We start from the raw sequence: 26,967 nt of genomic DNA on the forward strand, positions 1-26,967 counted from the left end.
ACTACACACACTATTGTAACAGTCACTACACACACAACTGTAACAGTCACTACACACATTACTGTAACAGTCACTACACACACTAAAATAACAGTCACTACACACACTACTGTAACAGTCACTACACACACTACTGTAACAGTCACTACACACACTATTGTAACAGTCACTACACACACTACAGTAACAGTCACTACACACACTACTGTAACAGTCACTACACACACTACTGTAACAGTCACTACACACACTACTGTAACAGTCACTACACACACTACTGTAACAGTCACTACACACACTACTGTAACAGTCAATACACACACTAAAGTAACAGTCACTACACACACTACTGTAACAGTCACTACACACACTACAGTAACAGTCACTACACACAGTACTATAACAGTCACTACACAGTACTGTAACAGTCACTACAGTCCTGGGTTCGATCCCAGGCGCCGGCGAGAAACAATGGGCAGAGTTTCTTTCACCCTATACGCCTGTTACCTAGCAGTAAATAGGTACCTGGGTGTTAGTCAGCTGTCACAGGCTGCTTCCTGGGGGTGGAGGCCTGGTCGAGGACCGGGCCGCGGGGACACTAAAAAGCCCCGAAATCATCTTAAGGTAACCTCAAGATAACAGACTCTACAGTAACAGTCACTACACACACTACAGTAACAGTCACTACACACACTACAGTAACAGTCACTACACACACTACTGTAACAGTCACTACACACTACAGTAACAGTCACTACACACACTACAGTAACAGTCACTACACACACTACAGTAACAGTCACTACACACACTACAGTAACTGTCACTACATACACTACAGTAACAGTCACTAGACACACTACACTAACAGTCACTACATACACTACTGTAACAGTCACTACGCACACTACAGTAACAGTCACTACACACACTACTGTAACAGTCACTACACACACTACAGTAACAGTCACTACACACACTACAGTAACAGTCACTACACACACTATAGTAACAGTCACTACACACACTACTGTAACAGTCACTACACACTACAGTAACAGTCACTACACACACTACAGTAACAGTCACTACACACACTACAGTAACAGTCACTACACACACTACAGTAACAGTCACTACATACACTACTGTAACAGTCACTACACACACTACAGTAACAGTCACTACACACACTACAGTAACAGTCACTACATACACTACTGTAACAGTCACTACACACACTACTGTAACAGTCACTACACACACTACTGTGACAGTCACTACACACACTACTGTAACAGTCACTACACACACTACTGTAACAGTCACTACACACACTACAGTAACAGTCACTACACACACTACAGTAACAGTCACTACACACACTACAGTAACTGTCACTACATACACTACAGTAACAGTCACTACACACACTACTGTAACAGTCACTACACACACTACAGTAACAGTCACTACACACACTACAGTAACAGTCACTACATACACTACTGTAACAGTCACTACACACACTACTGTAACAGTCACTACACACACTACTGTGACAGTCACTACACACACTACTGTAACAGTCACTACACACACACTACTGTAACAGTCACTACACACACTACAGTAACAGTCACTACACACACTACAGTAACAGTCACTACACACACTACAGTAACTGTCACTACATACACTACAGTAACAGTCACTACACACACTACTGTAACAGTCACTACACACACTACAGTAACAGTCACTATATACACTACTGTAACAGTCACTACACACACTACAGTAACAGTCACTACACACACTACAGTAACAGTCACTACACACACTATAGTAACAGTCACTACACACACTACTGTAACAGTCACTACACACTACAGTAACAGTCACTACACACACTACAGTAACAGTCACTACACACACTACAGTAACAGTCACTACACACACTACAGTAACTGTCACTACATACACTACAGTAACAGTCACTACACACACTACTGTAACAGTCACTACACACTCTACAGTAACAGTCACTACACACTACAGTAACAGTCACTACACACACTACAGTAACAGTCACTACACACTACAGTAACAGTCACTACACACACTACTGTAACAGTCACTACACACACTACAGTAACAGTCACTACACACTACAGTAACAGTCACTACACACACTACAGTAACAGTCACTATACACACTACTATAACAGTCACTACACTCTACTGTAACAGTCACTACATACACTACACAAACAGTCACTACACACACTACTGTAACAGTCACTACACAGTACTGTAACATTCACTACACACACTACTGTAACAGTCACTACACACACTACTGTAACAGTCACTACACACACTACTGTAACAGTCACTACACACACTACTGTAATAGTCACTACACACACTACAGTAACAGTCACTACACACACTACAGTAACAGTCACTACACACACTACTGTAACAGTCACTACACAGTACTGTAACAGTCACTACACAGTACTGTAACAGTCACTACACACACTACTGTAACAGTCACTACACACACTACTGTAACAGTCACTACACAGTACTGTAACAGTCACTACACACACTACTGTAACAGTCACTACACACTACAGTAACAGTCACTACACACACTACTGTAACAGTCACTACACACACTACAGTATCACTACACACACTACTGTAACAGTCACTACACACACTACAGTAACAGTCACTACACACACTACTGTAACAGTCACTACACACACTACTGTAACAGTCACTACACACACTACAGTAACAGTCACTACACACACTACTGTAACAGTCACTACACACACTACAGTAACAGTCACTACACACACTACTGTAACAGTCACTACACACACTACTGTAACAGTCACTACACACACTACTGTAACAGTCACTACACACACTACTGTAACAGTCACTACACACTACAGTAACAGTCACTACACACACTACTGTAACAGTCACTACACAACTACAGTAACAGTCACTACACACAGTACAGTAACAGTCACTATACACACTACTATAACAGTCACTACACACTTCTGTAACAGTCACTACACACACTACAGTAACAGTCACTACACACACTACAGTAACAGTCACTACACTACTGTAACAGTCACTACACACACTACAGTAACAGTCACTACACACACTACAGTAACAGTCACTACACACACTACTGTAACAGTCACTACACACACTACAGTAACAGTCACTATACACACTACTGTAACAGTCACTACACACACTACTGTAACAGTCACTACACACACTACTTTAACAGTCACTACACACATACTACTGTAACAGCCACTACACACACTACTGTAACAGTCACTACACACACTACAGTAACAGTCACTACACACACTACAGTAACAGTCACTACACACACTACTGTAACAGTCACTACACACACTACTGTAACAGTCACTACTGTAACAGTCACTACACACACTACTGTAACAGTCACTACACACACTACTGTAACAGTCACTACACACACTACAGTAACAGTCACTACACACACTACTGTAACAGTCACTACACACACTACTGTAACAGTCACTACACACACTACTGTAACAGTCACTACACACACTACTTTAACAGTCACTACACACACTACAGTAACAGTCACTACAGTAACAGTCACTACACACACTACTGTAACAGTCACTACACACACAACAGTAACAGTCACTACACACACTACTGTAACAGTCACTACACACTACTGTAACAGTCACTACACACACTACTGTAACAGTCACTACACACACTACTGTAACAGTCACTACTGTAACAGTCACTACACACACTACTGTAACAGTCACTACACACACTACTGTAACAGTCACTACACACACTACAGTAACAGTCACTACACACACTACTGTAACAGTCACTACACACACTACTGTAACAGTCACTACACACACTACTGTAACAGTCACTACACACACTACTGTAACAGTCACTACACACACTACAGTAACAGTCACTTCACACACTACAGTAACAGTCACTACACACACTACTGTAACAGTCACTACACACACAACAGTAACAGTCACTACACACACTACTGTAACAGTCACTACACACTACAGTAACAGTCACTACACACACTACAGTAACAGTCACTACACACACTTCTGTAACAGTCACTACACACTACTGTAACAGTCACTACACACTACAGTAACAGTCACTACACACACTACAGTAACAGTCACTACACACACTACTGTAACAGTCACTACACACACTACTGTAACAGTCACTACACACTACAGTAACAGTCACTACACACACTACAGTAACAGTCACTACACACACTACTGTAACAGTCACTACACACTACTGTAACAGTCACTACACACACTACTGTAACAGTCACTACACACACTACAGTAACAGTCACTACACACACTACTGTAACAGTCACTACACACTACTGTAACAGTCACTACACACTACTGTAACAGTCACTACACACACTACTGTAACAGTCACTACACACACTACAGTAACAGGCACTACACACACTTCTGTAACAGTCACTACACACACTATCAACTCTCTCAGTGTGTATACACTCGTGTGTACACACTGTATACTCTTGTATACACACTTTATACACTTGTATACAGTGTATACTCCTGTATACACTGTGTAATACTGAGTAAATTGTTGTCATTTTATATGTATTATAGAATCATAACACCACAACACCCAGAACCCACAATAATTCCAAGTTAACTATAATACTTTTATCTCCGATATGAAACCAATGGATAGCGGTTTGCAAACAGAAATAATCGAGTTTGCAAAATCTAAAAAACGGTGATCGAGATATTGAAATAATCAAGTTTGGTATATTAAGTTAATCCAATTCAAACAACATGACTTTTCTGGAGAAAATTATAGCAGTGTGGATCGTGGTGTTCATTTCTCTCTTGCTAGGAAGTGTGCACTACCAGCACCTTGTGCAAGAACATAATGTCTACTTACACGATATGCTGACCAAACTGGTGCCCCGGACATCAACATTTACATTGCAACGTTTGCCATTGATCGGCCAATTGATGACATACGAGCCTGCAGATATGGCAGACCATCCTTAATTCGATGTGATTGATCCGTCACACACACCTATCCTCGGGCCCGTAATTACAGCATGGCAGTATAAATGGCAAAATATGGCTATGTAACGCACCTTGAACCGGATGAATGGTATGGAGGATGAAGATGATATCCTTCATATCATCCTGTTCCTGATTGGTATGGTTTTGTCGCTGATTGGTTTGGCAACAGTGACGATGATTGGGTTGAAACGTGAACAGTCCGGTGCCTATTTACCGGTGTATCCTACATTCGGCCCTCCGGACTCGTCGTCGTTCAAATGCATTGAATCGTCCACTGATGTCCCCTAGCTGGTACAAGAACCAGACCTCTCCTAGCTGGTACAAGAACCAGACCTCCCCTAGCTGGTACAAGAACCAGACCTCCCCTAGCTGGTACAAGAACCAGACCTCTCCTAGCTGGTACAAGAACCAGACCTCTCCTAGCTGGTACAAGAACCAGACCTCTCCTAGCTGGTACAAGAACCAGACCTCTCCTAGCTGGTACAAGAACCAGACCTCTCCTAGCTGGTACTTGAACCAGACCTCTCCTAGCTGGCACAAGAACCAGACCTCTCCTAGCTGGCACAAGAACCAGACCTCTCCTAGCTGGCACAAGAACCAGACCTCTCCTAGCTGGTACAAGAACCAGACCTCTCCTAGCTGGCACAAGAACCAGACCTCTCCTAGCTGGCACAAGAACCAGACCTCTCCTAGCTGGTACAAGAACCAGACCTCTCCTAGCTGGCACAAGAATCAGACTTCTCCTAGTTGCCACAAGAACCAGACCTACCCCAACTGGTCCCAGAACCAGACCTCTCCCAGCCGGTCCGCCCAAAACCGGTCTTTCAACTGGTACTTGAACCCTACTTTCCCGAGTTAGAACCAGACCTACACCTTCCCCAAGTAACAATTTCACCAGACCACCCGGAACTGGGTTCAAGAAAAACCCACCTCTACCGCCCTTACCCCTAAACCCCAAAAATACCCAAATTTAAACGACCACCAGAAGTGCCCAGATGTCCCCAGCAACCACTACCACCCTCCGAACAGCCTCCGTCAATGGTTCTATAGGAACCAACGAGAAAGATATTTTACGACCAGAAGCCCAAGGAACAGTGGAAGCAGGTAGCGCCGGAGAAGGAGAGTGCAAAGGTAGCAAAGGTAACAAAGGTTGAGGAGGAAGCAACCGGAAAAAATAAGAAAGGGAAGGGAAAGGCGAGAGGAAATAAGGGAAAAGGTGCATAGGGAAATAGTACTAAGTAGAAGGATGGGGGTCAGAAGCCAAAGGGGAAAAAATGATGATTAGGTGGTAGTGGGTTGGTGGTAGTGGGTGGTTGGTAGTGGTGGTAGTGGTAGTGGTGGTGGTAGTGGTGGTGGTAGTGGTGGTTGGTGGTGGTTGGTGGTGGTGCTGGTGGTGGTTGTTGATGGTTCAATCCCCCGGAGTATTTTATACGTTCCTATCATGTCCCCCCCTTTCCCTTGTGTGTGTGTGTGTGTGTACTCACCTAGTTGAGCTTGCGGGGATTGAGCTCTGGCTCTTTGGTCCCGCCTCTCAACTGTCAATCAACAGGTGTACAGGTTCCTGAGCCTATTGGGCTCTATCATATCTACACTTGAAACTGTGTATGGAGTCAGCCTCCACCACATTACTTCCTACTGCATTCCATTTGTCAACCACTCTGACACTAAAAAAGTTCTTTCTAATATCTCTGTGGCTCATTTGGGCACTCAGTTTCCACCTGTGTCCCCTTGTGCGTGTGCCCCTTGTGTTAAATAGCCTGTCTTTATCAACCCTGTCGATTCCCTTGAGAATTTTGAATGTGGTGATCATGTCCCCCCTAACTCTTCTGTCTTCCAATGAAGTGAGGTTTAATTCCCGTAGTTTCTCCTCGTAGCTCATACTTCTCAGCTCGGGTACTAGTCTAGTGGCAAACCTTTGAACCTTTTCCAGTTTAGTCTTACGCTTGACTAGATATGGACTCCATGCTGGAGCCGCATACTCCAGGATTGGTCTGACATATGTGGCATACAATATTCTGAAAGATTCCTTCCACAATTTTCTAAAGGCCGTTCTTATGTTAGCCAACCTGGCATATGCTGCTGATGTTATCCTCTTGATATGAGCTTCAGGGGACAGGTCTGTCGTGATATCAACCCCCAGGTCTTTCTCTCTCTCTGACTCTTGAAGTATTTCATCTCCCAAATAGTACCTTGTATCTGGTCTCCTGCTTCCTAAAATCTAGTAATGAGTAAGTAAGTTTTTTAAAGTAAGTTTTTTAAAGTAATGAATCTCTTCCTGTGTGGGACCTTATAAAGCGATCTTTTCAAGACTACCTTACAATTTGAGCTTTTCCTATAATCGTTTCAATACTACCTTATGCTTTACAAGCTTGGCTACATACCACCTACAAGTACTAAAGCCAAGGGTGCACGCGAGTGCGTTATTTGCAAGCACACAGAACGATGAAACAGGAAGCAAAAATCTATCTGTAGCTGGTGCAAGGAGAGCAAAGTCGCGCTGTGTACCATGGACTACTTCGTTGACTATTACGCACCTCCAAAGTACTGAGTGTGTAATACATTGTGTTACTGTGTAAATAGTATGTGAAACTGTACATATTGTAATTTTAGTGAATTTTTACCACGTAATATTGTGACAATAAACATTTATTGTGGACACATTACTAACACATGTATCACAGTTCCATGGAAAATTATGAACATTCTACTGTATACATATTGTAAAGGACACAAATATGCAATCTATACGATAAAAGAAACAAACAAAACTGCATTGGAAATACATAGAAAAAATAATTGAAAATATATTTGTGGCAACACTCAGTGCTTGAATGACCTGCGCGACCGTGTCTGGGAGCTTCACACACGGGCGACCAGCCCCTGATGACATCACAGCACACCTTGTCCACGTCCTCACAGTCAAAGTAAGTGGAATTTGGTAATTATTTTTACATAGACATGTTCAGGGAAGGTAATTTATCATTTTACAAAGAAAAATGATTTTTTGGGAACATTTGATGTCATGCACACTGGGAGAATTTCACAATAAACACAGTGCATCACAGTGGTTACATGGGGACATTTGTTTTGTATGGCGTCCGTTTCACATGACGAACACAGAACAGATTAAATTCGTTATTCGAGGTACCACTGTATTTCCATGTGCAGATTTGGAACCAGTCCCTATAATATTTTATGGTTGTAAATTATTGTATGTATCTCTCTTCCCTGTGCTCTAGAGAATACAGATTTAAAAATTGTTATTGGTCCCAATAATTTAGATGTTTATAGAGTGGAAATATAAAATATGAAGATGCGCATTCAGTACACCATATTCTGGTTCACCCAGAGTTTGTTCATTAGTTCATCAAGGTACTCGGTTGACCTTGATTCGTTTAAGCAAGGTCACACTGTATATTATAAGCAGCCATCACATTAGTCTTATAGCTCATTCCTGCTTTTCACATTTCCTTTCACAATTATTCTGTAAATTCTTGGTACTTGTATCAAACACATTTACTATACCTACCTCAAAATTAATTTTCACATCTTTCATCACACACAACAAATACTGTAAAATTAGACTACTTGACCCTTTCAGTTTTTAATTTCTTACGTATACATCTTGAGCTCTGCCCTGCATTTCATTCATCATCAATTCCAATTCTTGATTCACTGAATGACATACTTATTCCATGGCCCAGTTATTTACTAAGACTAAGGCTTGCTCTTATAATCCTAACTTCATTCTACTTTATTCTGTCCTCATGGCAATTTTATTTTTGAATATGTGCAATGGTATGCCAAAGTGAGAGTATTAGTGATCAACTTTATCTCTTAGATGCCTATCAAATCAAACTTTCTTTATAACATTCACCACTTCCAAATACAGTACTGGTTCCTTTTCTGCGGGGAGCCCCTACAGCTCCCTGGAGCTTATCGGGCTAATGTATGTTATATTAGACAGGAACATTAGCTATGGAGTTCAGACCTACCAGGGACCAGCGCCAGAACATGGCCCCTTCAGAGAGGTTAAAAAACCCTGGAAAACCCCCTTGTGGTTGGGGTTCTCCTTATCTGCCATCGACTGGGGTCAGGCACCCAGAAAGGTAGGCATAACAAAACAAACCCCACATAGTAAGAAACTAAAACAGAAAACTGGACAGAGAGGTAGAAACTCCCTACAATCCCAAGGAAACAAGCAAACAACCAAACATCACACTTTACTGCTGCGCTGCTTGTCTGCGCACCCCTCCCCGCCCCGAGAGGGGAAGGGGGGGAGTTCCGGACCTCACCGCGCCGGCTACCTAGCACCAGTTCGTAAGCTAATGTCAACCGGGACAGACGCTTCTCTGGCCTCAGTTTAGTAGGCGGTGTTTGCTTTCGTGGCGTTCACTGCTGTGTTTTCTGTATTGTGCAGTGGCCAGGTGTTCCTCATCAGTACCGAGGCTGCATGCGCTTAGGGGCTTTCTTCCCTAAGCGCACTGTGAGTACTGCCCCCTGCGTGACAGGGTTATCTTCCCTGGGGCATTCGGGAACCATTCCTGTAGAGGTTCTTGCTGCTCGGCATTTGCCTCACCCTTGGGGCCAGCTGGAGCTTGGGGCCCTTGTTTGGCCTTGGGTAGGGACTGGTATTGTGCTGGTTAGGGCCTCAGGGTGTTGCACGGCTTACCACCTACGCGGCGACTAGTTCCTGTTGCCTTTGGGAATGGTGTACTTTTGTGGGGTTTTTCTTATGTTTTTCTTTTAATATGCCTGGTGGGGGTCTGCCTAGTGTGGCTATAGTTCCACTGGTAATGTTTGGTGGCCCTCTGCTAGGCCCCTGTGATTGTACACGTCGCAGGGGTTTTCAGTGTTGCATCCCCTCTTGTTAGCTTGTGTGTTTAACTGGTTAGCAACACCTTCCTTGAGGTTATCTTGAGATGATTTCGGGGCTTTAGTGTCCCCGCAGCCCGGTCCTCGACCAGACCTCCACCCCCAGGAAGCAGCCCGTGACAGCTGACTAACACCCAGGTACCTATTTTACTGCTAGGTAACAGGAGCATAGGGTGAAAGAAACAATGCCCATTGTTTCTCGCCGGCGCCTGGGATCGAACCCAGGACCACAGGATCACAAGTCCAGTGTGCTGTCCGCTCGGCCGACCGACTCCAGCCGGCCTTGCCCTGGCTTCCCGTAGCAGTCAGCCTACGCGCCCTGGAAAACCCTGTTGGGGCTCCGTTGACCATTGGATGTGTCTTCCAGGTTCCATCCCGTCTTGTGCGGGTTCGTTGGTTGCTGTGCCCTTGTCTCAGGGTGATGGTCGCCACTTTTACCTCCGTCATGCTGCCTGTTTCGTCACTGACACCTTGACCCGGAGTCTTGCCATTTGTGTTCTCTGCTTGTTCTCCAGTACTCTCCTGATGTCCTTACTGTTCAAAGTACAGTACAGGCAGCATCCGCGTTGCAAGCTCGGTTTAGGTTGCTGCAATGCGCTAGGTTGGTTTTCCACTCAGATGCCCTGGGCCTCCCTGTTTTGTTTAGGTGCTGTTCGCCCCTTTCCCTCCCTGTTCCCGGCTCCTGACCATCTGCGGGTTTCGGGGTCGGGGCGGGGTTTAGTTGGTTCCGAGACTTGAGCGGCTTCTGTGGCTGCCCTGTTTGGGTTGGGGACGGAGGTTTTCGAGCCTGTTCCTCCTGCCAAGGCTTTTGGGTCTTACCAGCGGCCCATCTTTGCTGCATTTCTCGTGGACTTTTCCTTTTCTTTAAGGGCAGAGGGGTGTGGAGGACAGCTCTGCCCCAGGGCCTCTGTTGTGGGTTCCTGGGGCTGTGGGGGATGTCCGCTTGCAGTTTTAGGGCTATTTGCCCCTGCCTGGGTTTTCTGCATCTGGGCGGGGTTTTTCGTCCCTCTAGTCTGCTTCCTTCCCACATTTGCTGGCGTGTTTTTGGGTCTATTGCGTCAGTCACAGCTCCTTTGTTTTGGTGGCCAATTTCTTTTCTGTGAATAACTCTCCGCTTGGCCACGGGCGGCGCTGCCGTTTGTTTACCGTTGCCTGGGTGTGCAAGCTGGTGTTTTGGTTAAGTTTTCACCACCTGTTAGGGATTTTATCCTCCTGTTGCCATTTCTTTGTTTTTCTGGGGTGTTCTGCCCGTCTTCTTATCCTCTGGGAACAGTTGGGTGTTGGTTTTTACACCAGTTTTTCCATTTTCTGTCTGTTCTGGGTTTGGGCCCTAGGGTTTGGGCTCAGTATCCCTGTCTGTTTACCCTTGCTCCCACACCTTGTCCCTCGGTTTTCGGTCTGTTTTGGCAGTTTCCCTGGGTGCTGTGCTTTGCCCCTCAGTGGTGCAATTCTGCTGGCAAATGTGATAGTTTGGGCTCCCCCTGGTTCGATTCCAGGTTTCCTTGGGTTCTTTGTTTTCGTTCTGGAGGTATCTTCCTCTTGGGGACCCTTTGTTAGTTCAAGGGGCTTTGTTACCTTGTTTGTGACCAGGTTCTGCCTTCTGGGGTTCCGAGGTTTTCCTGGCTTGTCCTTTTCCTACGTGTTGTGGTTGTGCTGGGGCTTTGGGTTTTTGTTGTCGAGGTGGGCTTCTTGGTGCCTTCTTCGACTGGCCAGTGTGGTGCTCTCTGCCCACCGGTCGGCGGCTTGTCTTTTTCTTTTCTTTAATTTATTTTAAATTTTATTTACATGTATGTATATATGTTTTTATACATTTTGTGTGTGTAGGTATGTATATATATATGTGTGTGTATATATATATATTTGTACATGTATGTATGTGTGTATTTATATATATACATTTTCTTTTGGAAGGGGTTCCATTCCCTTTGCTGTTGATGGGGCGCTGGGGGTGCAGCTTGCTCTGTTAGCTCTCGCTTGTGGTTGTCTTCCAGCCTCTGGTGGCATCGGACGGCTTCTCCCCCTTTGGGGGGTTCGGGGGTGGTGATGTGGGCTTGTTCCCCTGCGCTTCGTCATGTCATTTTGGTGTGGGTGCGTTTGGACATGGTCGTTCCGCCCCATCCGTCCGAGGTTCCCGCCTGTTCTAGTGCAGACACAGGCCTTGCGGTTCTTTTGGACTTATGCAGCCTGCACACTGGATTCTTTTGCCCTCTTTGGAAAACTGTTGTTTCTGGTCTGGCTTCTATTGGGGGCCGGGTGCCTGGATTGTGCCCCTGGACCTCCGGGTCACTTCTAGGCACATTCCTCTCCAGGGTTCCGGGACTGGCACAGTTGATGGTGGGGCTTCAGGTTTGCCGCTTTTGTTGCCTTCCCTAGTTTGTAATTGGCACTTAGTGTATTTACACATCTTTACCGGATCTTGGTGACCTGGCTGGTGTGGGCTCCCAGTCAGTCCGCTTGTCTGCTCGCCAGGGGTGTGGTTCTTTCCAGATCGCCGAGTTTAGTTTCCTGGTGATCTGGAGGTCGTTCCATCTGTTTCCGTCCTGGGTTTGGACCTGGCTGGGTTTTGTTTCGGATTCTTCGACCGCTTTTTTGTCTTTCCCTCCAGAAGCGTTGCTGCGGCTGTGGTCCCGCCTTCGGCTGTTCATGAGGGGGTCCTGGGTTGCTCGGCAGTTGCTCGAGCAGTTGTGCGGGAGTCTGAACTTCGACGTGCTGGTCTGCCCGCAGTGTCGGGTTTGGCTTCGGCGTCTGTTTGGTTCCTTCGGAGACTTCCCTTCCGCCTCTCTTGCAATCGTTGGGTTCGTTCCTCCGGGGATCTTGTGTTGGACATCTTCAAGAGAAAACTGGACAGTTTTCTAAGAGAAGTTCCGGATCAGCCGGGCTGTGGTGGGTACGTGGCCCTGCGGGCCGCTCCAAGCAACAGCCTGGTGGACCAAACTCTCACAAGTCAAGCCTGGCCTCGGGCCGGGCCTGGGGAGTAGAAGAACTACCAAAACCCCATCAACCGGGTATCAACCAGGTGGTGCTGCGTCACCAGCTTCCTCTTTGGGGTTTTCGGGGTTCCGTGCCTTGGCACCTCCCCGAGCCTTCCCTCGATGTGTTTACGGACGGGTCATCTCTCGGCTGGGGCTTTGTGACCAGTGCTCACCAGGTCGGCCGGGGATGGTGGGGTCTGTCTCTCCGTCGGGCTCGCAGCACGTTTCGGGAGTTCGGGGCTGTCTGGTTTGAGCTTCGGGAGTTCGTGGCTGTCTGGTTTGCGCTTCGGAGGGTTCGGGTCACTCGGTCCTCTACCATTCAGCTCCATTCGGACTGTTCTCTGACTGTTCTTTGCCGGAACCACAGGGTTTCTCTTAGGTGTTTGACCTTTGGGGTTCGTCCCTTTGAGTGGCTTGTTTGCTGTATTCTCGGGGTTTGGCTAACTGTGAGGTTCATGTCCGGGGTGTGTCCTACGTCCTAGCGGATAGCCTGTCTCGGTTCATTCCTCTGTTCGCAGATTGGCCAGTCGTCGCCGACTCGTTTCGTTGATGTATGGACTCCTGGCCATGGACGTCTTCGAGTCGGCGTCGTCAAGGCGTCGCCCATTCTATGTTGCGCCCTGACCCGCCTGCGAGGCGTTTACGGTGTTTGCCTTTCGGCAGGACTGGTCGAGGTGGGGGTATCTGTTCCTCTGCTCCCGGTCCAGCTGTTGCTTCGGGTTCTGGCTCGGTTGGAGCCCATTTCCAAGAGAGTAGTCCTCATGGTCCCTTGGTGGCCAGGCCAGCTATATTTTGGCCTGCTTGATAGGTGTCTGAACCCGGGGCGTTTTCCCGCGGCTCCGCCTCTTTCAGCAGGTCAGACCGGTTCTGTAAGTGACTAGTTCATCCTTCACCTCGGCTCTTCGTGTCTAGTATTTTGACGCGGGTATCACTATCTCTGTGGTGATCAGGTGGCTTTGTTGATGGTGACCCACCTGCGAGCTTCGTCTCGGCGACAGTATGATGTTCCTGGTGTTTCTATGCACCTTTTTCTTGCTCTTTGTAGGTTGTCTTCTCTTTCGCATCGGGTTGTCTTGTCCTTTCTTGGGTTTTCAGGACTTCAGTTATTTGATATTTTTTACTGTCGCCTCGTTTTGTGCGGCGCTGGCGGAGCCGCTCCGGCTTGCGTTCGGGGTGGATGTCACATCTGACTCGTTCTGTACGCTTTCTCGTGTTTTGTTTCACCTCCGGCCTGCTCATGCGTCGCCTGAGCTGTCCTGGTCCTTGATCAGGGACCTTGATCAGGTTCTTATCTTCTCCTCAATTTGTGGTAGCCCCTTCGGTTCAGGTTTCTGCTCTTTGGTACTGGTGGTAGGTTTGTACGTTTGCAGCCTTTCTCTGTCCTGGCGACGGTCGAGACGGTTGCTTTCCAGAGGGGTCCTTGGGTTATTGATGCTTGATTGGTGCGTCCTGTGTTGTCCGGTTGCGCTTTTTTGCCGTTACCTGCGTACCGTGTCTGGGGATGCGCTTTGGGTTGATCCAGTTCCCCTCGTTCTCTGTTTCATAGCTCGGGTCTTCCATGTCGTCCGCAGAGTTTTTAAGTCTTCCAGCCTGCGGTCTAGCCTTGCACCCGTGCTGTTCGGACGTTTGCAGCTTTCACTGCATTGTTGGTGACGTCTAGGGCTCATTTCGGGCGCAAGGATTTGAGGGTCATACAGGTTCTAGGCCGCTCATTCTGTATGCGCGTGTCTACTCCTGTGTGTTCTTGTTGCCTTGGGTTGCAGGTTGCAGCCTGTTGTCTCGGCTTCGCGTTGCGGAGTTTGTGGCGGCCGCCTCCTGGGTCAGCCCTCTTTTTTCCTTCTCTTTGGGTATGAAGCTCCAGGGAGCCGTAGGGGCTCCCCACAGAAAACCAGCGTTGAATGTAATGAAACGCCATTTTCTGGGTGAGCCCTGGAGGCTCCCTGGCAACCCTCCCTCCCACTGGTTGGCGTTTTTTTCGAGTTGGTTGAAGCTTAGCTTTCGAACTGATGCTAGGCAATGGCGCGGTGAGGTCCGGGGCTCCCTCCTCCCCCTCTGGGGGCGGGGAGGGTTGTGCGGACGATCGGCGCGGCAGTAAAGTGTGATGTTTGCTTGTTTCCTTGGGATTGTAGGGAGTTTCTACCTTTCTGTTCGGTTTTTTGTTTTAGTTTTTTACCATGTGGTGTTTGTTTTGTTATGCCTACCTTTCTGGGTGCCTAACCCCGGTCGATTGCAGATAAGGAAAACCCCAACCACTAGAGGGTTTTCCAGTGCCATTGCTCCCTGAAACCTCTCTAAAGGGGCCAGGTTCTGGCGCTGGTCCCTGGTAGGTCTGAACTCCTTAGCTAATGTCCCAGTCTAATATAACATACATTAGCCCGATTAGCTCCAGGGAGCCTCCGGGGCTCACCCAGAAAATGGTGTTTCATTACATTCAACACGGGTTTTATTCCTTTTATATTCCCTGCAGCTACACAAATAACTGTCATCAGGGTATATTTAAACAGTTTTCTCTTTTTATTTGCTTTTTCATTGATTTAATAACATAATGAATCTTTTACCACTAATTTCAGGATTTACAAAGCAGTATTCATGCCAAAGTATTTGAAGACTTGGTGAAATATGTTAGAAATTCTGGCGAGGAGAGTTGCACCATAAATGCTTCGACTAGAGGTGGTAAATCAGTGGAAGGCCAGAGAGATATACCTACAGCATGCTTAGTAACGGGTGTAAACATGCCAGACCACGATGCAGTGTTTAGCAGTTTAGTTGGCCTTCTGGTTGAAGGGGTTACACCACACATTGCACAGCTTCGAAGTAGAGAATGCACCACTCTTAGGTGAGGATGGTCCATTTCTGTTCGTGTAGGTCTTTCAGTTTGTGAGACACTAAAAGAGTAATTAAGTTATGAGTTGTTATAAATCGCTATCGCTTAAGCTTAATTTATTTAACTCGGGAAAGTGAAGACATGTTTTGGCTATTACAGAGGTGCCATTCATAAGATGATCACACAGCTGATGGGTCAGAATGACTTGGTAGATCTTGATTTTGAAGATGAAATGATGAAAGTACCATCCATTAAGAGGACTCAGGTTAATATGGCTGTATTAACTTCATGGTATCAGGTAAGATAATAGTTATTACTACTCATCTTGTTAAGGTAATTTTCATTTTGCACAATTCCCAATATTCGTATATACTGTATTGGGCATCTTCGTAGTTTTTTTAGAATAAAATGTATATTATTTCTTTGAGAGCGCCTTTGTGGCTCTCTAATGCTATAGTCACTGAGATAGTGAACGTCCCCTACACAGTTACTTCAGTCTTAGGAGTTCTGTTGGCCTACCAGGAACCCAGAGCCCGAACCTATCGGGCTCCGCCCCATGGGTATTATGGTTGGTTCCCAGGGTTGGGGGGAGCCTGAGGAGGGGCCACGGGTACCCTTCTACCCTTCCATTATAACATCAAGCAGTGATGACTTCTCTGGGGAACACTCTCTGGCACGTTTTGTCTGCATACCACTAGGACCTGCTTGTGGCTCACTGCTTGTTTTTCTCACTAAAAACCTGTCTAGTGACACTTGCTTTTCCCTACTTTGTAACACTTGTCTGAAGTGAGACATCACATTGTCATTAAAAAGGTTAACACAACGGCCTACTACAGCTTGCTCTGGGTGAATTAATAACTTTTCAACATCCTCAAGTGTTTGTGTTCTTTGTCTCGTGATTGTTGATACACATTTTGCCACTTTAGCACTCATAATGTCCTTTTTCTTAGCAATTACAGTGCATATCGTTGACACAGATTTATTGTACTGCCTAGCTAGTTCAACAACCCATGTACCATTTACATGTTTACGATTGGTCTCTCTTGTTTTTCTTCTATGATCATTCTCATCTGTGTTTTCTTGGCTTGAACCTTACCACTAGCTTTCTTGGGACCCATGGCAAGATATATAATAATAACTTTTATGTTTAAATACCCCAAAATCCGAAAAACTTTGAAATTCTTTACAAAGAATTCAGGCGCGATTGTCACTAGGCGGGAGGCACTGGTAAACTGAGGTGCGGTCACCACGCCACCACCTGGTCCAAACCCTGAGTTCCACCTGAGCAGCCGTAGGGTGAAGACGTGTCGTCTGAACACTCCGGCAGTTTGGGGAGGTTGCAGTTTTTTCGCCGGCAGGGGGTGTGGGGGTCTCTTACCCTCCCTGTCCAGTGTTGTTGCCTGCCTGGCTGCGTGCTGACGTGGCCGTTTTGCCATGGGGGGCCTGGCTATTCCTCCTGTGTTGAGGGTAAATTCCGTGGGACTGGAATTCACGTGTAAGGCTGGTTATCCGGCCGTTGAGTTAGTTATGTGTGACATGCTTCGTGTCCCGGTGGAAGCTGTGTATGGCGTTGAGCTTGTTACGGCCCACCGGGTGATTGTCAAGTTCGTGGGGGAGGAGGAGTATCGGGACTTCCTCCGGCGGAACGAGGGGCGTTCATTGCAGTTGCCGGATGGCGCCGGCTCCGTTACGATCTCGGACCGAAGTGGTGCCCTGACATATGTCAGTGTGCACGGTGCGCCCCTGGAGTTCCCTGAAGACCTTCTCCGGCGCTTCTTCGGGAGGTATGGTGCTGTCATCAGTGTGCGGGTGAACAAGCTGTCCTCGGGGAAGTATGCTGGGAAGCAGACGAATGTCCGTACATTAGGTATGCGCCTGCGGTCGGATATCCCATCTTCTGTCCGGCTGCTGGGCTACTACGTTCGGGTGTACTATGCCCGGCAGCCCCGTACTTGTTTCCGGTGTGGCCAGTTGGGGCATCAGGCTGCCGGGTGCTCTGAGACACCTGCTGCGCCCGTTAACTTATTCCGGGAGGAGGATTTCCCGCCGCTCCCTCAGGGCGTGGATTCCGGAGATGAAGTGGAGCAGGTCCCAATCGCTGCTGATGCGGCCCCTCCTGCGTCACCCGACATGCCCCCGGTGCTTGTTGCCCCTCAGCCGAGTGCGTCTGCGTCTTCCTCGACTCCTGCTGCTGCGCCTGGTCCTGCGCCCTCGCCAGGTGTTCCGGCTGTGTTGGGTGTTGGGGGTGCTGCGGAGCATCCTGTTGTGTGCGGCCCGGTTCCCCATGTGGTTGAGGCTGCTGAAGTACTGCGACGGGCGTTGGTTCGCCCGGTTCGTGAGGGCCGTGGTTCTGGGTCCGCCTCCGGCTGTGAGGATGTGCGGCCAGTGCCCAAGCGTTCTAGGCGCTCTTCTACTGCTTGGGCTGATATGGAGGACTACGACGCGGGTGGAGCTTCGGGAGATGGTGTGGCGGTTCCAGGTGCCTCGTGCTCTACGACGCTGGTGGTGGCTGATGTCCATGTGTCGGCTGTTGACGATGATTGTGCGTCTAATTTACCTCCTGTTCTTTCTCCTGCAGAAGGTTCTCCGCAGTGGGAGGTGGTTGCTCCTACGAGCGTGGATGGTGTGGATCCTGGTACGAGCTGAGGCATCAAGCTGGTGCTGAAAAAGGATGCCAAGCGTGGGGGGTCCCGGCAGGTGCAACGTTCAGTGGTTGCCGAGGAGCCCTGTGAGGCAGCTGAGGAGGCTCCCAGTGTGCTGCCCATTGCCCGGCCTCTTGGGAAGGAGCCTCTCCCTCTCATCTTGGCCTCCGGAGTGGCGATGGATGCTGACCATCCGTTGCATTTTGAAATTGTTGACCGTGTGCGTCCTGCTCCGTGGTGCCCTTCTACCATCTGGATTCGTCGGGCTAAGTGTTTTATTGTGGGTGTGCCAGAGTTAATGCCCGATCCTCGTACGCTCAATAGTGACCATGTTTCAGAGGACATTATGTTACTTTGGGAAGCGTACTGTGTTCGCTTCCCGGCGGAAGAGTGGCCGGACAAGTATGAGATCTTTTCGTAGTCTGTGTGCTTGCAGTGTGTTTTATTTTTCTTTTGTTTTCTTGTGTTTTTGATGTTGGCCCTTCAGGCCGGTGTTTAGTGACTTGTGTTTTTGCCTGTTTTTTTATTGTAATTGGCCTCGCCTTTTGTTACGGGGCGTTAATGTATTGATTTTCTGTTGCTTTACCTGTTGCCTCTTGTTGTATGTTTTGTTTTTTGGAGGTGTTGTTTTGTACTGTGATTGCTGGATTGCCATTGTATTCTGTTTTATGTTTTGATGTATGCTGTATTTTTCATGTTTTTCTTGTGTATGTGTTTTGTTGTGCTATGCTGTTTTTTGTGCTCGGCTGTCGGCCCTTCTGGCCGGTGGTCTATTGTTTTCCTTTATGTATTCTGTATTTTTATTGTATTTAATTTGCATGCTCTGCATGTAAAAATAAAAATAAAAAAAAAAAAAAACCTGGTCCAAACCCGGCTGTTTACCTGAGGCTCTGCCTTTTTCAAATTGCTCCTGTGGAGTACCTTGCTGGTTCTGCCTTCTCCAATCTTCATGTTTGGAGCGTGTGATACATGTTTATCACCATCTGTATGGTGATCAGGTGGCTGGTTTGTTGGTGCCCACCTTCGGTCTTCCTCTTGGGGACAGTATGAAGTCTCCTTGTGTTCTTTTCTCCATTTCCTCTCCCTTTGTCATTCCTCTTCAATGTTTGTTTCAGTTGTTCTGTTTTCCTTTCTTGTTTTTTCTTGATTGGCATCTTATGTTGAATATTCTCGCCTCGTATCGTGCACTGGTGGCAGAGCCGCTTCAGCTTGCGGGATTGAGACTTCATTACTTTCAGCGCTGTGTTTTGGTCATCAAAATGCTAAAGTGTTTAAGTACACTTAAATGATCACCATCAAGTCAGGTGAGTGGTGATTGATATTGTAAAATGTATAAGAGAAAAATAAAGCAATATTTGAGGTTGAAAACTGTTACACAGATGGAATGGGTAAGTTGTTCTTAGTGAACTTGTAGCAGAGTGGATAGTGGGTAATTGAGATGTGTTAGATCATCAAACTTTGACTTTTCCCAAAATTATGGACTCAGTTTGGAGAACACATCATGGAAAAGGTGAGGAAGAGGTTCATGAATTCACTGGGGAAAGCATCTGTGGAAGCAGGGATAGCTCGTAATAGTCAGTTTGCTTTATTTTCTTTTTAAGAAAGTATCAGACAGCTAGTCTTCTGTTACCCCCAATCCCCTCTCCCAGCCCCTTTTTATTTATTGTTGATATTAGGGGCCAGAAATATAGCTTTGTATCGAGTCAAATGGATAGTGAGTAACCTTACACTCTTTTGTCTATTACATCTTCTGCTCCCAAATTTGCTTATGTTTATTGAACTTGTGTGTTGCTTCAACATTGTTTTTCTGGGGGGAGCCCCTATGGCTCCCCGGAGCTATCCATGGCTGATATGGATACCCTAACTATTTTGCATCAGTCGATGTGGGTGGAGTTCTAGGCCTACCGGGGACCACGAGCCAGAACCTGGCCCCCTCAGAGAGGCACGGGGAGCAATGGCCCATAGAAATGCACATGTGATTTGGAGCATTCTATATCTGCCATCGACCGGGACAGGCACCCAGAAAGGTAAGCGCCACAAAACAAACCCCTATTCTGGTTAACCACAAAAAAATCGACAAACGGGTGGACAGAACTCCCCCAGGAAAATGAATTAACAAGCATGACGTCACACGAGCCACGCAGCATGTCTGCGCAGCTCCCCCCTCCCCAGGAGGGGGAAGGGGGAGCCCCAGACCCCCGCGCCGGCGATCCCCGCCTCAGTTCCTCGGCTGATGGGATAACGCACGGTCGTGTGGCTCCAGCTCCAGTCTTGTCTCAGTGCTGTGACTTCTTTGCAGTGCTGCTCTTACGGTGGTCGTGTGAGCTGGGAGTAGTATTCTCAGGTACTCGGGCTGCATGTGCTTAGGGTCACCTTCCCTGAGTGCCCTGTAAATACCGCCCTTGGGGCGTGGGGTTGCCTTCCACAAGTCACCTTGGGTCTACCTCTGTTGGCTTTTCGCTGCTTGGCGTTTGGCCGCCCCGAGGGTTTGGGGGTTTTACTCCCTTGTTTGCCTTGGGGTAAGTGGTAGTTATAGCACTGGTGGGGCGCGGGGTACTGCGTAGCTAGTTTTCACCTATGACAGTGGCCGGCTCTGTTCCCTCTGGGTACGTTGTCCACTTGTGTGGTTTTTCTTTTATATTTGTTTTTGCCTGGTAGGGGGGTCTGCCTTGTGTCCCCCCCCCCCCTTATATTAAGTTCGTTTGTGTGGTGGCACCCCTTCTTCTCCCTCGCGAGTGGACACGTCCCGTGGGTTCAGCTGTAGCAGTTTGCTTGGTAGTTTGGGGCGCCGGTTAGCAGTGCCCTGCCTGGGATAACCCTTAGCAGACCCAGTCTAGGGGCCCTGGGAACCCCCCCGGAGGCTCTCGGGTCCAATAGTGGAGACCCTTGCGTCCCCTCTCGCTTTGTGCGAGTTGAGGGTTGCTCTGTCCCTTGTCTCAGGGTGACTCTCCTTGTTTTTGCCTCCGCCATGCTGCCTGTTGGGTCGGTGACACATTCGACCCTGAGTCCTGCGAGCTTTGTTGCTTGTTCGTGACTCCATTCGCCCAGTCTACTGATGAATTCCCGTGGGTGCAGGCAGCTCGCGCGTTGCAGGGTAGGATGTTGCAATGCGCTCTGGTTTGTCACTTCCCCGGACGCCCCGATGCTGCCCCGCTTGTGTAGGGACCCAGACTTGGGAGTTTTGGTCGCTTCGGCCTTGGTTCTTCCACGCCCCCCTTGTTTTTCCCCCTCCTGCTTCCGGCCCCTACGCATCTGCAGGCTTCGGGGTCGGGGCGGGGTTAGAGGTTCTGAGACTTGGGCAGTTTCGGGGGTTGCCCCGTCCGGGGTAGCTGCGGAGGCATTTGAGTCTGTTCCTCCGGCCAATGCTCCGGGGTCTGACCAGTGGGCCCCTTCTCTTTCAGCTCTCTCGGCTGCCCCGGCCTTTTCTTGTGGGGCCGGGGCTTTGGAGGTCGACTCGGCCCCGGGGCCTGGTGCAGAGGCTCCTGGGGTTGGGGAGGAGCGGCTTTGGGGGCCTTGGGCTCCATTGCGCCCCGCCTGGATTTCCGTCCTTCTGAGCGGGGCTTACTTTTGCGAGGAGTGGGGTTTTCTTTCCCCCCTCTGCGTACGATTTGGGCTTGGGTTCTGCTCCTCCCCGGGTTCGGTTCCGTGTCCCTGTGGTTTCTTTGGTTCCGTCTTCAGGAGGTTTTCGGCTAACTGCATCTCTTCACGTGCGGTGCGGTTGGCCTTTGCGGCTTACCTCTTGCGTGTCCCGGAGTTTGCCTCCATACTGGTTCCTTCTGTTCTGGACAGGTTGGGCTCCTTGTAGCCGTTTGGGCTCCTTGTAGCCGTTTGGGCTCCTTGTAGCCGTTTGGGCTCCTTGTAGCCGTTTGGGCTCCTTGTAGCCATTTGGGCTCCTTTGTAGCCGTTTGGGCTCCTTGTAGCCATTTGGGCTCCTTTGTCGCCGTTTGGGCTCCTTGTAGCTGGTTGGGCTACTTCTCGCCTGGTTGGGCTACTTCGCGCCTGGTTGGGCTACTTCGCGCCTGGTTGGGCTACTTCGCGCCTGGTTGGGCTACTTCGCGCCTGGTTGGGCTACTTCGCGCCTGGTTGGGCTACTTCGCGCCTGGTTGGGCTACTTCTCGCCTTGTTGGGCTACTTTCTTTCGCGTCCTGCGCATTCGCTGTGGGAGTTTCTTTTGGTTCCGGGCGGTGTGCACACGTGTTCTGCTTCCATTTCTCTCGGGGGGCTTCGCCTCTCGCTCTTTTCTTAATCCAATCCGTGCCCCGTTGCTTTGGGGGTGTTCTCGGGTGCCGCTGTGGGGAAATCATGAGGTTTTTCCCTGCGTTCTAGGGGTGGGGAGCCTCCTTCGCTGCTCCCCTCTCCAGCATGGGCGCACTGGCCGCCGCCGGCGGATACTGACTCGAATGCTTGCGTCATGGCCCTTCAGAGCCTATGTTCTGCAGGTGAGTTGGTGCGGTTTTGGCGTCTCCTTCGTCCTGACGCTGTTTTTGTTTTTGGGAGTAGGAATGGGTGTACATACGTACTTGAGAACGTGGACCGTATCACCCGAGGTGCCTACTGCAGGGCTATTAGCCCATACTGGGCAGCTCTTGCTCTCTCCACCTGATTCCTTCCTCGGTTCACGGGTGTCTGCGGGTGGCCTCTTGTCCCTTCAGAGGCGATTCCTGCCTGTACTCCTCCTGCCCCTCTCCTATGCTTGTCTAACCTTGCTTGAGTTCGGGGACCCGCCTCCACCTTGTTCCGCGGTGCAACGGTGGGGGTGCCTGTTTGGTAGTACATTTTCCTGTTTTGGAGATTTTGTGTTCGCCTCCTTGTGCTTGCAGGTTGGGTTCTGGCTTTGTTTCCGCCTCTCCCCTGTCGTTTGCCTGTCGGGCGGATTCTGTACTTCATGGGCGCTCTCATCTCTGCTCTTGGGGCTGTGATTGGGGTCAGCCCATGTTGGGCTGCCTAATGTGTTCCTTTGATTGCCTGTTACACTGCACACGTTTCTTCTACCGTCCCTGTGGCTCAGTTGGGTGCTTGGTTTCCGCCTGTGTCCCCTTGTGTGCCACTCGTGTACGATTTATCTATCTTCTCTGTCGCTTCCTCGGGGAGTGTGATGACGTTTTGCTGCGGTTTTGGTTCTGCAGCTGCGTGTCAGGGTTGGTTGTGGCGTTATGTTCGACCCTTCCGTGCTCCCTCTGGGGCTCTCCTTCCTTGCCGGTCTGGCTGTGCCGGTCCTGGTTTTTCCATGTTCCTTGAATTCTCTGTCTTGTCCTCGCCTCATTGTGCTGGCTGGGGATGAGCTTGGGGTCTTCGTCTCGCCCCTCGCCTATCCTCCGGTTTCGGTTCAAGTTCCAGAGCCTAGTGGGCTCTCTTCCTTCGTGTTTTTCACGGCTGCCCCGGGGTTTTTCTTGACGCTGGGGCTTTGAGGGGACAGCTCGGCCCCGGGGCCTGCAGGGTGGGTTCCCGGGGCTGGGGTGGGGCTCACGTGAGGGGCCTTAGGCCCCGTTGGTCCCTGCTGGGGTGTTTCAACCCCTCTGGGAGGGACTTGCAGCTTTGTGGTGTGGGGTTTTCCGTTCCCCCTCTCCGCACGTGCTTTGTGGGCGTCGGCCCCTCACTGGGCTCGGTTTCCTTGTCCATTGTGCCCGTTGTTTCCGTCCTGTTGGTGGGTGCTTTTCTACGACCTTTGCTCCTTTTTTCCGGGACGGGCCTTCTTCCGTCATGTCTCCCTCTTCTTGGGGTTTCTGCATGACTTTTGGTCTCGGGTGCGACGGGGTTTTGGTGCCTTCGTCCTTTGTGTTTGCTTCTTTTTGTTCTCGAAGGTTCGGGACGGTTTTGCTCCTTCTCGTTTTCTGGTGCGTCTGTCGTCATTCGGTTGAGCTTCCCTGCGGTCCTTTCTAGGGCTTGTGGGTCCTCTTCCCAGCAGCTTCTGGGTGTTGGCCCTTTTTGTTCTTTTGTGAATATCTCTTCTTTTCACACTGTCTCGGCGCTACTAGTTTTCCTGCGAGCGATTTTGTTCCTCTTAACGAGTCTTTTCGTTCCTGCCCTTCTGCGGGATGTTGGTGCGGGGTGGCTCCTTATGCGGGTTCCTTCCCTGTCAGCTGCACTTGTGGAGGTGGACTTGCATACTTGTGGCATTTTCGTTTTGGTCCTGCGTTTTCTTTTCCCTCCTGGGGCTGTCATAGGATTGGCTTGCGGAGACCTCCGGCCTGCTTATGCACTGCCTGTGTCGTCCTGGTCTTTGGACAGGGTGCTCTCCTGTTTTTCTTCTCCTTGGTGGTTGTGGCTCCTTGGAGTTAGGTTTGCTTTGCCTCGGTTTTCTTTTTGTGTTGGCATTCACCTCTGGGGGCATGTGGCAGAGCTTCTTGCTCTACTCAGGCGCAGTGGTTTTTGGCTCCTATGGTCGTGGTCATAGGTTTCTTCGTCTGCAGCCGTTCTCCCTTTTTTTCTGGCGAATGATATACCTTGGGTTATTGTCTCGACTTCGTGTTGAGGAGTGATTCCCCGACCGCCTCCCGGGTATGTCCCCTTGTTTTCTTAGGTAGTCTTTGGTGAGGTTGCTCCAGGGAGCCATAGGGGCTCCCCCCAGAAAACCAGCGTTGAATGTAATGAAACGCCATTTTCTGGGTGAGTCCCTGAGGCTCCCCGGCACCCTCCCGCCCTCCGATCGGCGGGTTTTTTCGCGGTTTTGATATCCAGCCTCAGAACTGGGGCGGGGATCACTGGCGCGTGGGTCTGAGGCTCCCCCTTCCCCCTCCTGGGGAGGGGGGAGCTGCGCAGACATGCTGCGTGGCTCGTGTGACGTCATGCTTGTTAATTCATTTTCCTGGGGGAGTTCTGTCCACCCGTTTGTCGATTTTTTGTGGTTAACCAGAATAGGGGTTTGTTTTGTGGCGCTTACCTTTCTGGGTGCCTGTCCCGGTCGATGGCAGATATAGAATGCTCCAAATCACATGTGCATTTCTATGGGCCATTGCTCCCCGTGCCTCTCTGAGGGGGCCAGGTTCTGGCTCGTGGTCCCCGGTAGGCCTAGAACTCCACCCACATCGACTGATGCAAAATAGTTAGGGTATCCATATCAGCCATGGATAGCTCCGGGGAGCCTCCGGGACTCACCCAGAAAATGGCGTTTCATTACATTCAACACTGTTTTTTTCAGAAGCCAATAATTATTGTCAGGTAGGTCTATGTAAAACAGTCAGACTTCTTTTTTATTATATTAGTTGTATTCTACATATATTTAATTTTACTTTTATTTATTTCATTTACTGTACTGTGTTTATTGGAGTGCATTCTTTCCATCAATATAGTCTTCCAGTCATACAAGGGGTGGGGGGAGGGGTTGCGTTCCAAGAACCACAGAAATATCCGCAGAAGAGGGCTGTTGGTCCCAAGCATTTTAGATAAAAGTGATGCCACTGTTTAACAATAGAACCATAGTATTTGAAGAGCAATTAGATTAATATGCATTTCGGTACACTTAAAAATTAGGACACTTATTTAATAGCTTCTTACTTTACAACAATTTCCAGGAGCTTACAAGTACAGCATTGCAAGATGATCTTCCTTCTAAGTTAAGAGGATCCCCACAAAAAGTAGCAGGATATACTTGCAAGGATGTAACGTCATGCAAAGCTATGGAATCCCCACGCAAGTCTATGGCATCGCCACGCAAGACTATGGCATCGCCACACAAGGCTATGGCATCGCCACGCAAGACTATGGCATCGCCACGCAAGTCTATGGCATCGCCACGCAAGACTATGGAATCCCCACGCAAGTCTATGGCATCGCCACGCAAGACTATGGAATCCCCACGCAAGTCTATGGCATCGCCACGCAAGACTATGGAATCCCCACGCAAGTCTATGGCATCGCCACGCAAGTCTATGGCATCGCCACGCAAGACTATGGCATCGCCACACAAGGCTATGGCATCCCCACGCAAGACTATGGCATCCCCACGCAAGACTATGGCATCGCCACACAAGGCTATGGCATCCCCACGCAAGTCTATGGCATCCCCACGCAAGTCTATGGCATCCCCACGCAAGTCTATGGCATCGCCACGCAAGGCTATGGCATCGCCACGCAAGACTATGGCATCGCCACACAAGGCTATGGCATCCCCACGCAAGTCTATGGCATCGCCACACAAGTCTATGGCATCGCCACGCAAGGCTATGGCATCGCCACGCAAGACTATGGCATCGCCACACAAGTCTATGGCATCGCCACGCAAGACTATGGCATCGCCACGCAAGACTATGGCATCGCCACGCAAGTCTATGGCATCGCCACGCAAGACTATGGCATCGCCACGCATGACTATGGCATCGCCACGCAAGACTGTAGCATCCCCACGCAAGATAATGGTATCCCCAAACAAGGCTATCGCATCGCCTCGCAAGACCGTGGCAGTTCCATGCTAAAAACCAAAGCTGGGAACATCAGTGAAATACCATCCATTGTAT

The 26,967-nt window shown here is 49.0% G+C and overlaps 1 protein-coding gene and 1 long non-coding RNA gene across 3 annotated transcripts in view; one reads left to right on the forward strand and one right to left on the reverse strand.

Moving 5' to 3' along the window:
* The window catches only part of LOC138365801 (uncharacterized), a 266,841-nt gene that overhangs the window by 157,138 nt on the left and 82,736 nt on the right, over positions 1-26,967 (reverse strand). The window lies entirely within an intron of this gene.
* On the forward strand, positions 6,197-26,925 carry LOC123747747 (SUMO-interacting motif-containing protein 1-like). The gene is made up of 5 exons (XM_069326595.1): positions 6,197-6,341; positions 14,812-14,867; positions 15,619-15,884; positions 16,032-16,170; positions 26,026-26,925. Exons 1-5 carry the CDS (start codon positions 6,197-6,199, stop codon positions 26,923-26,925), a joined length of 1,506 nt encoding a protein of 501 aa, XP_069182696.1.

Source organism: Procambarus clarkii, chromosome 18 (genome assembly GCF_040958095.1).
Source record: "Procambarus clarkii isolate CNS0578487 chromosome 18, FALCON_Pclarkii_2.0, whole genome shotgun sequence".
NCBI lineage: Eukaryota > Metazoa > Arthropoda > Malacostraca > Decapoda > Cambaridae > Procambarus > Procambarus clarkii.

What these genes read in the sequence shown, in the direction of transcription:
- LOC123747747 (XM_069326595.1), top strand. Translation starts at nt 6,197, where the DNA reads ATGTCCCCAGCAACCACTACCACCCTCCGAACAGCCTCCGTCAATGGT. An exon ending in TTGTGGCGGCCGCCTCCTGG is followed by an intron (nt 14,868 to 15,618) that starts GTCAGCCCTCTT and finishes CACTAATTTCAG; the next exon opens with GATTTACAAAGCAGTATTCA. An exon ending in TATTAACTTCATGGTATCAG is followed by an intron (nt 16,171 to 26,025) that starts GTAAGATAATAG and finishes AACAATTTCCAG; the next exon opens with GAGCTTACAAGTACAGCATT.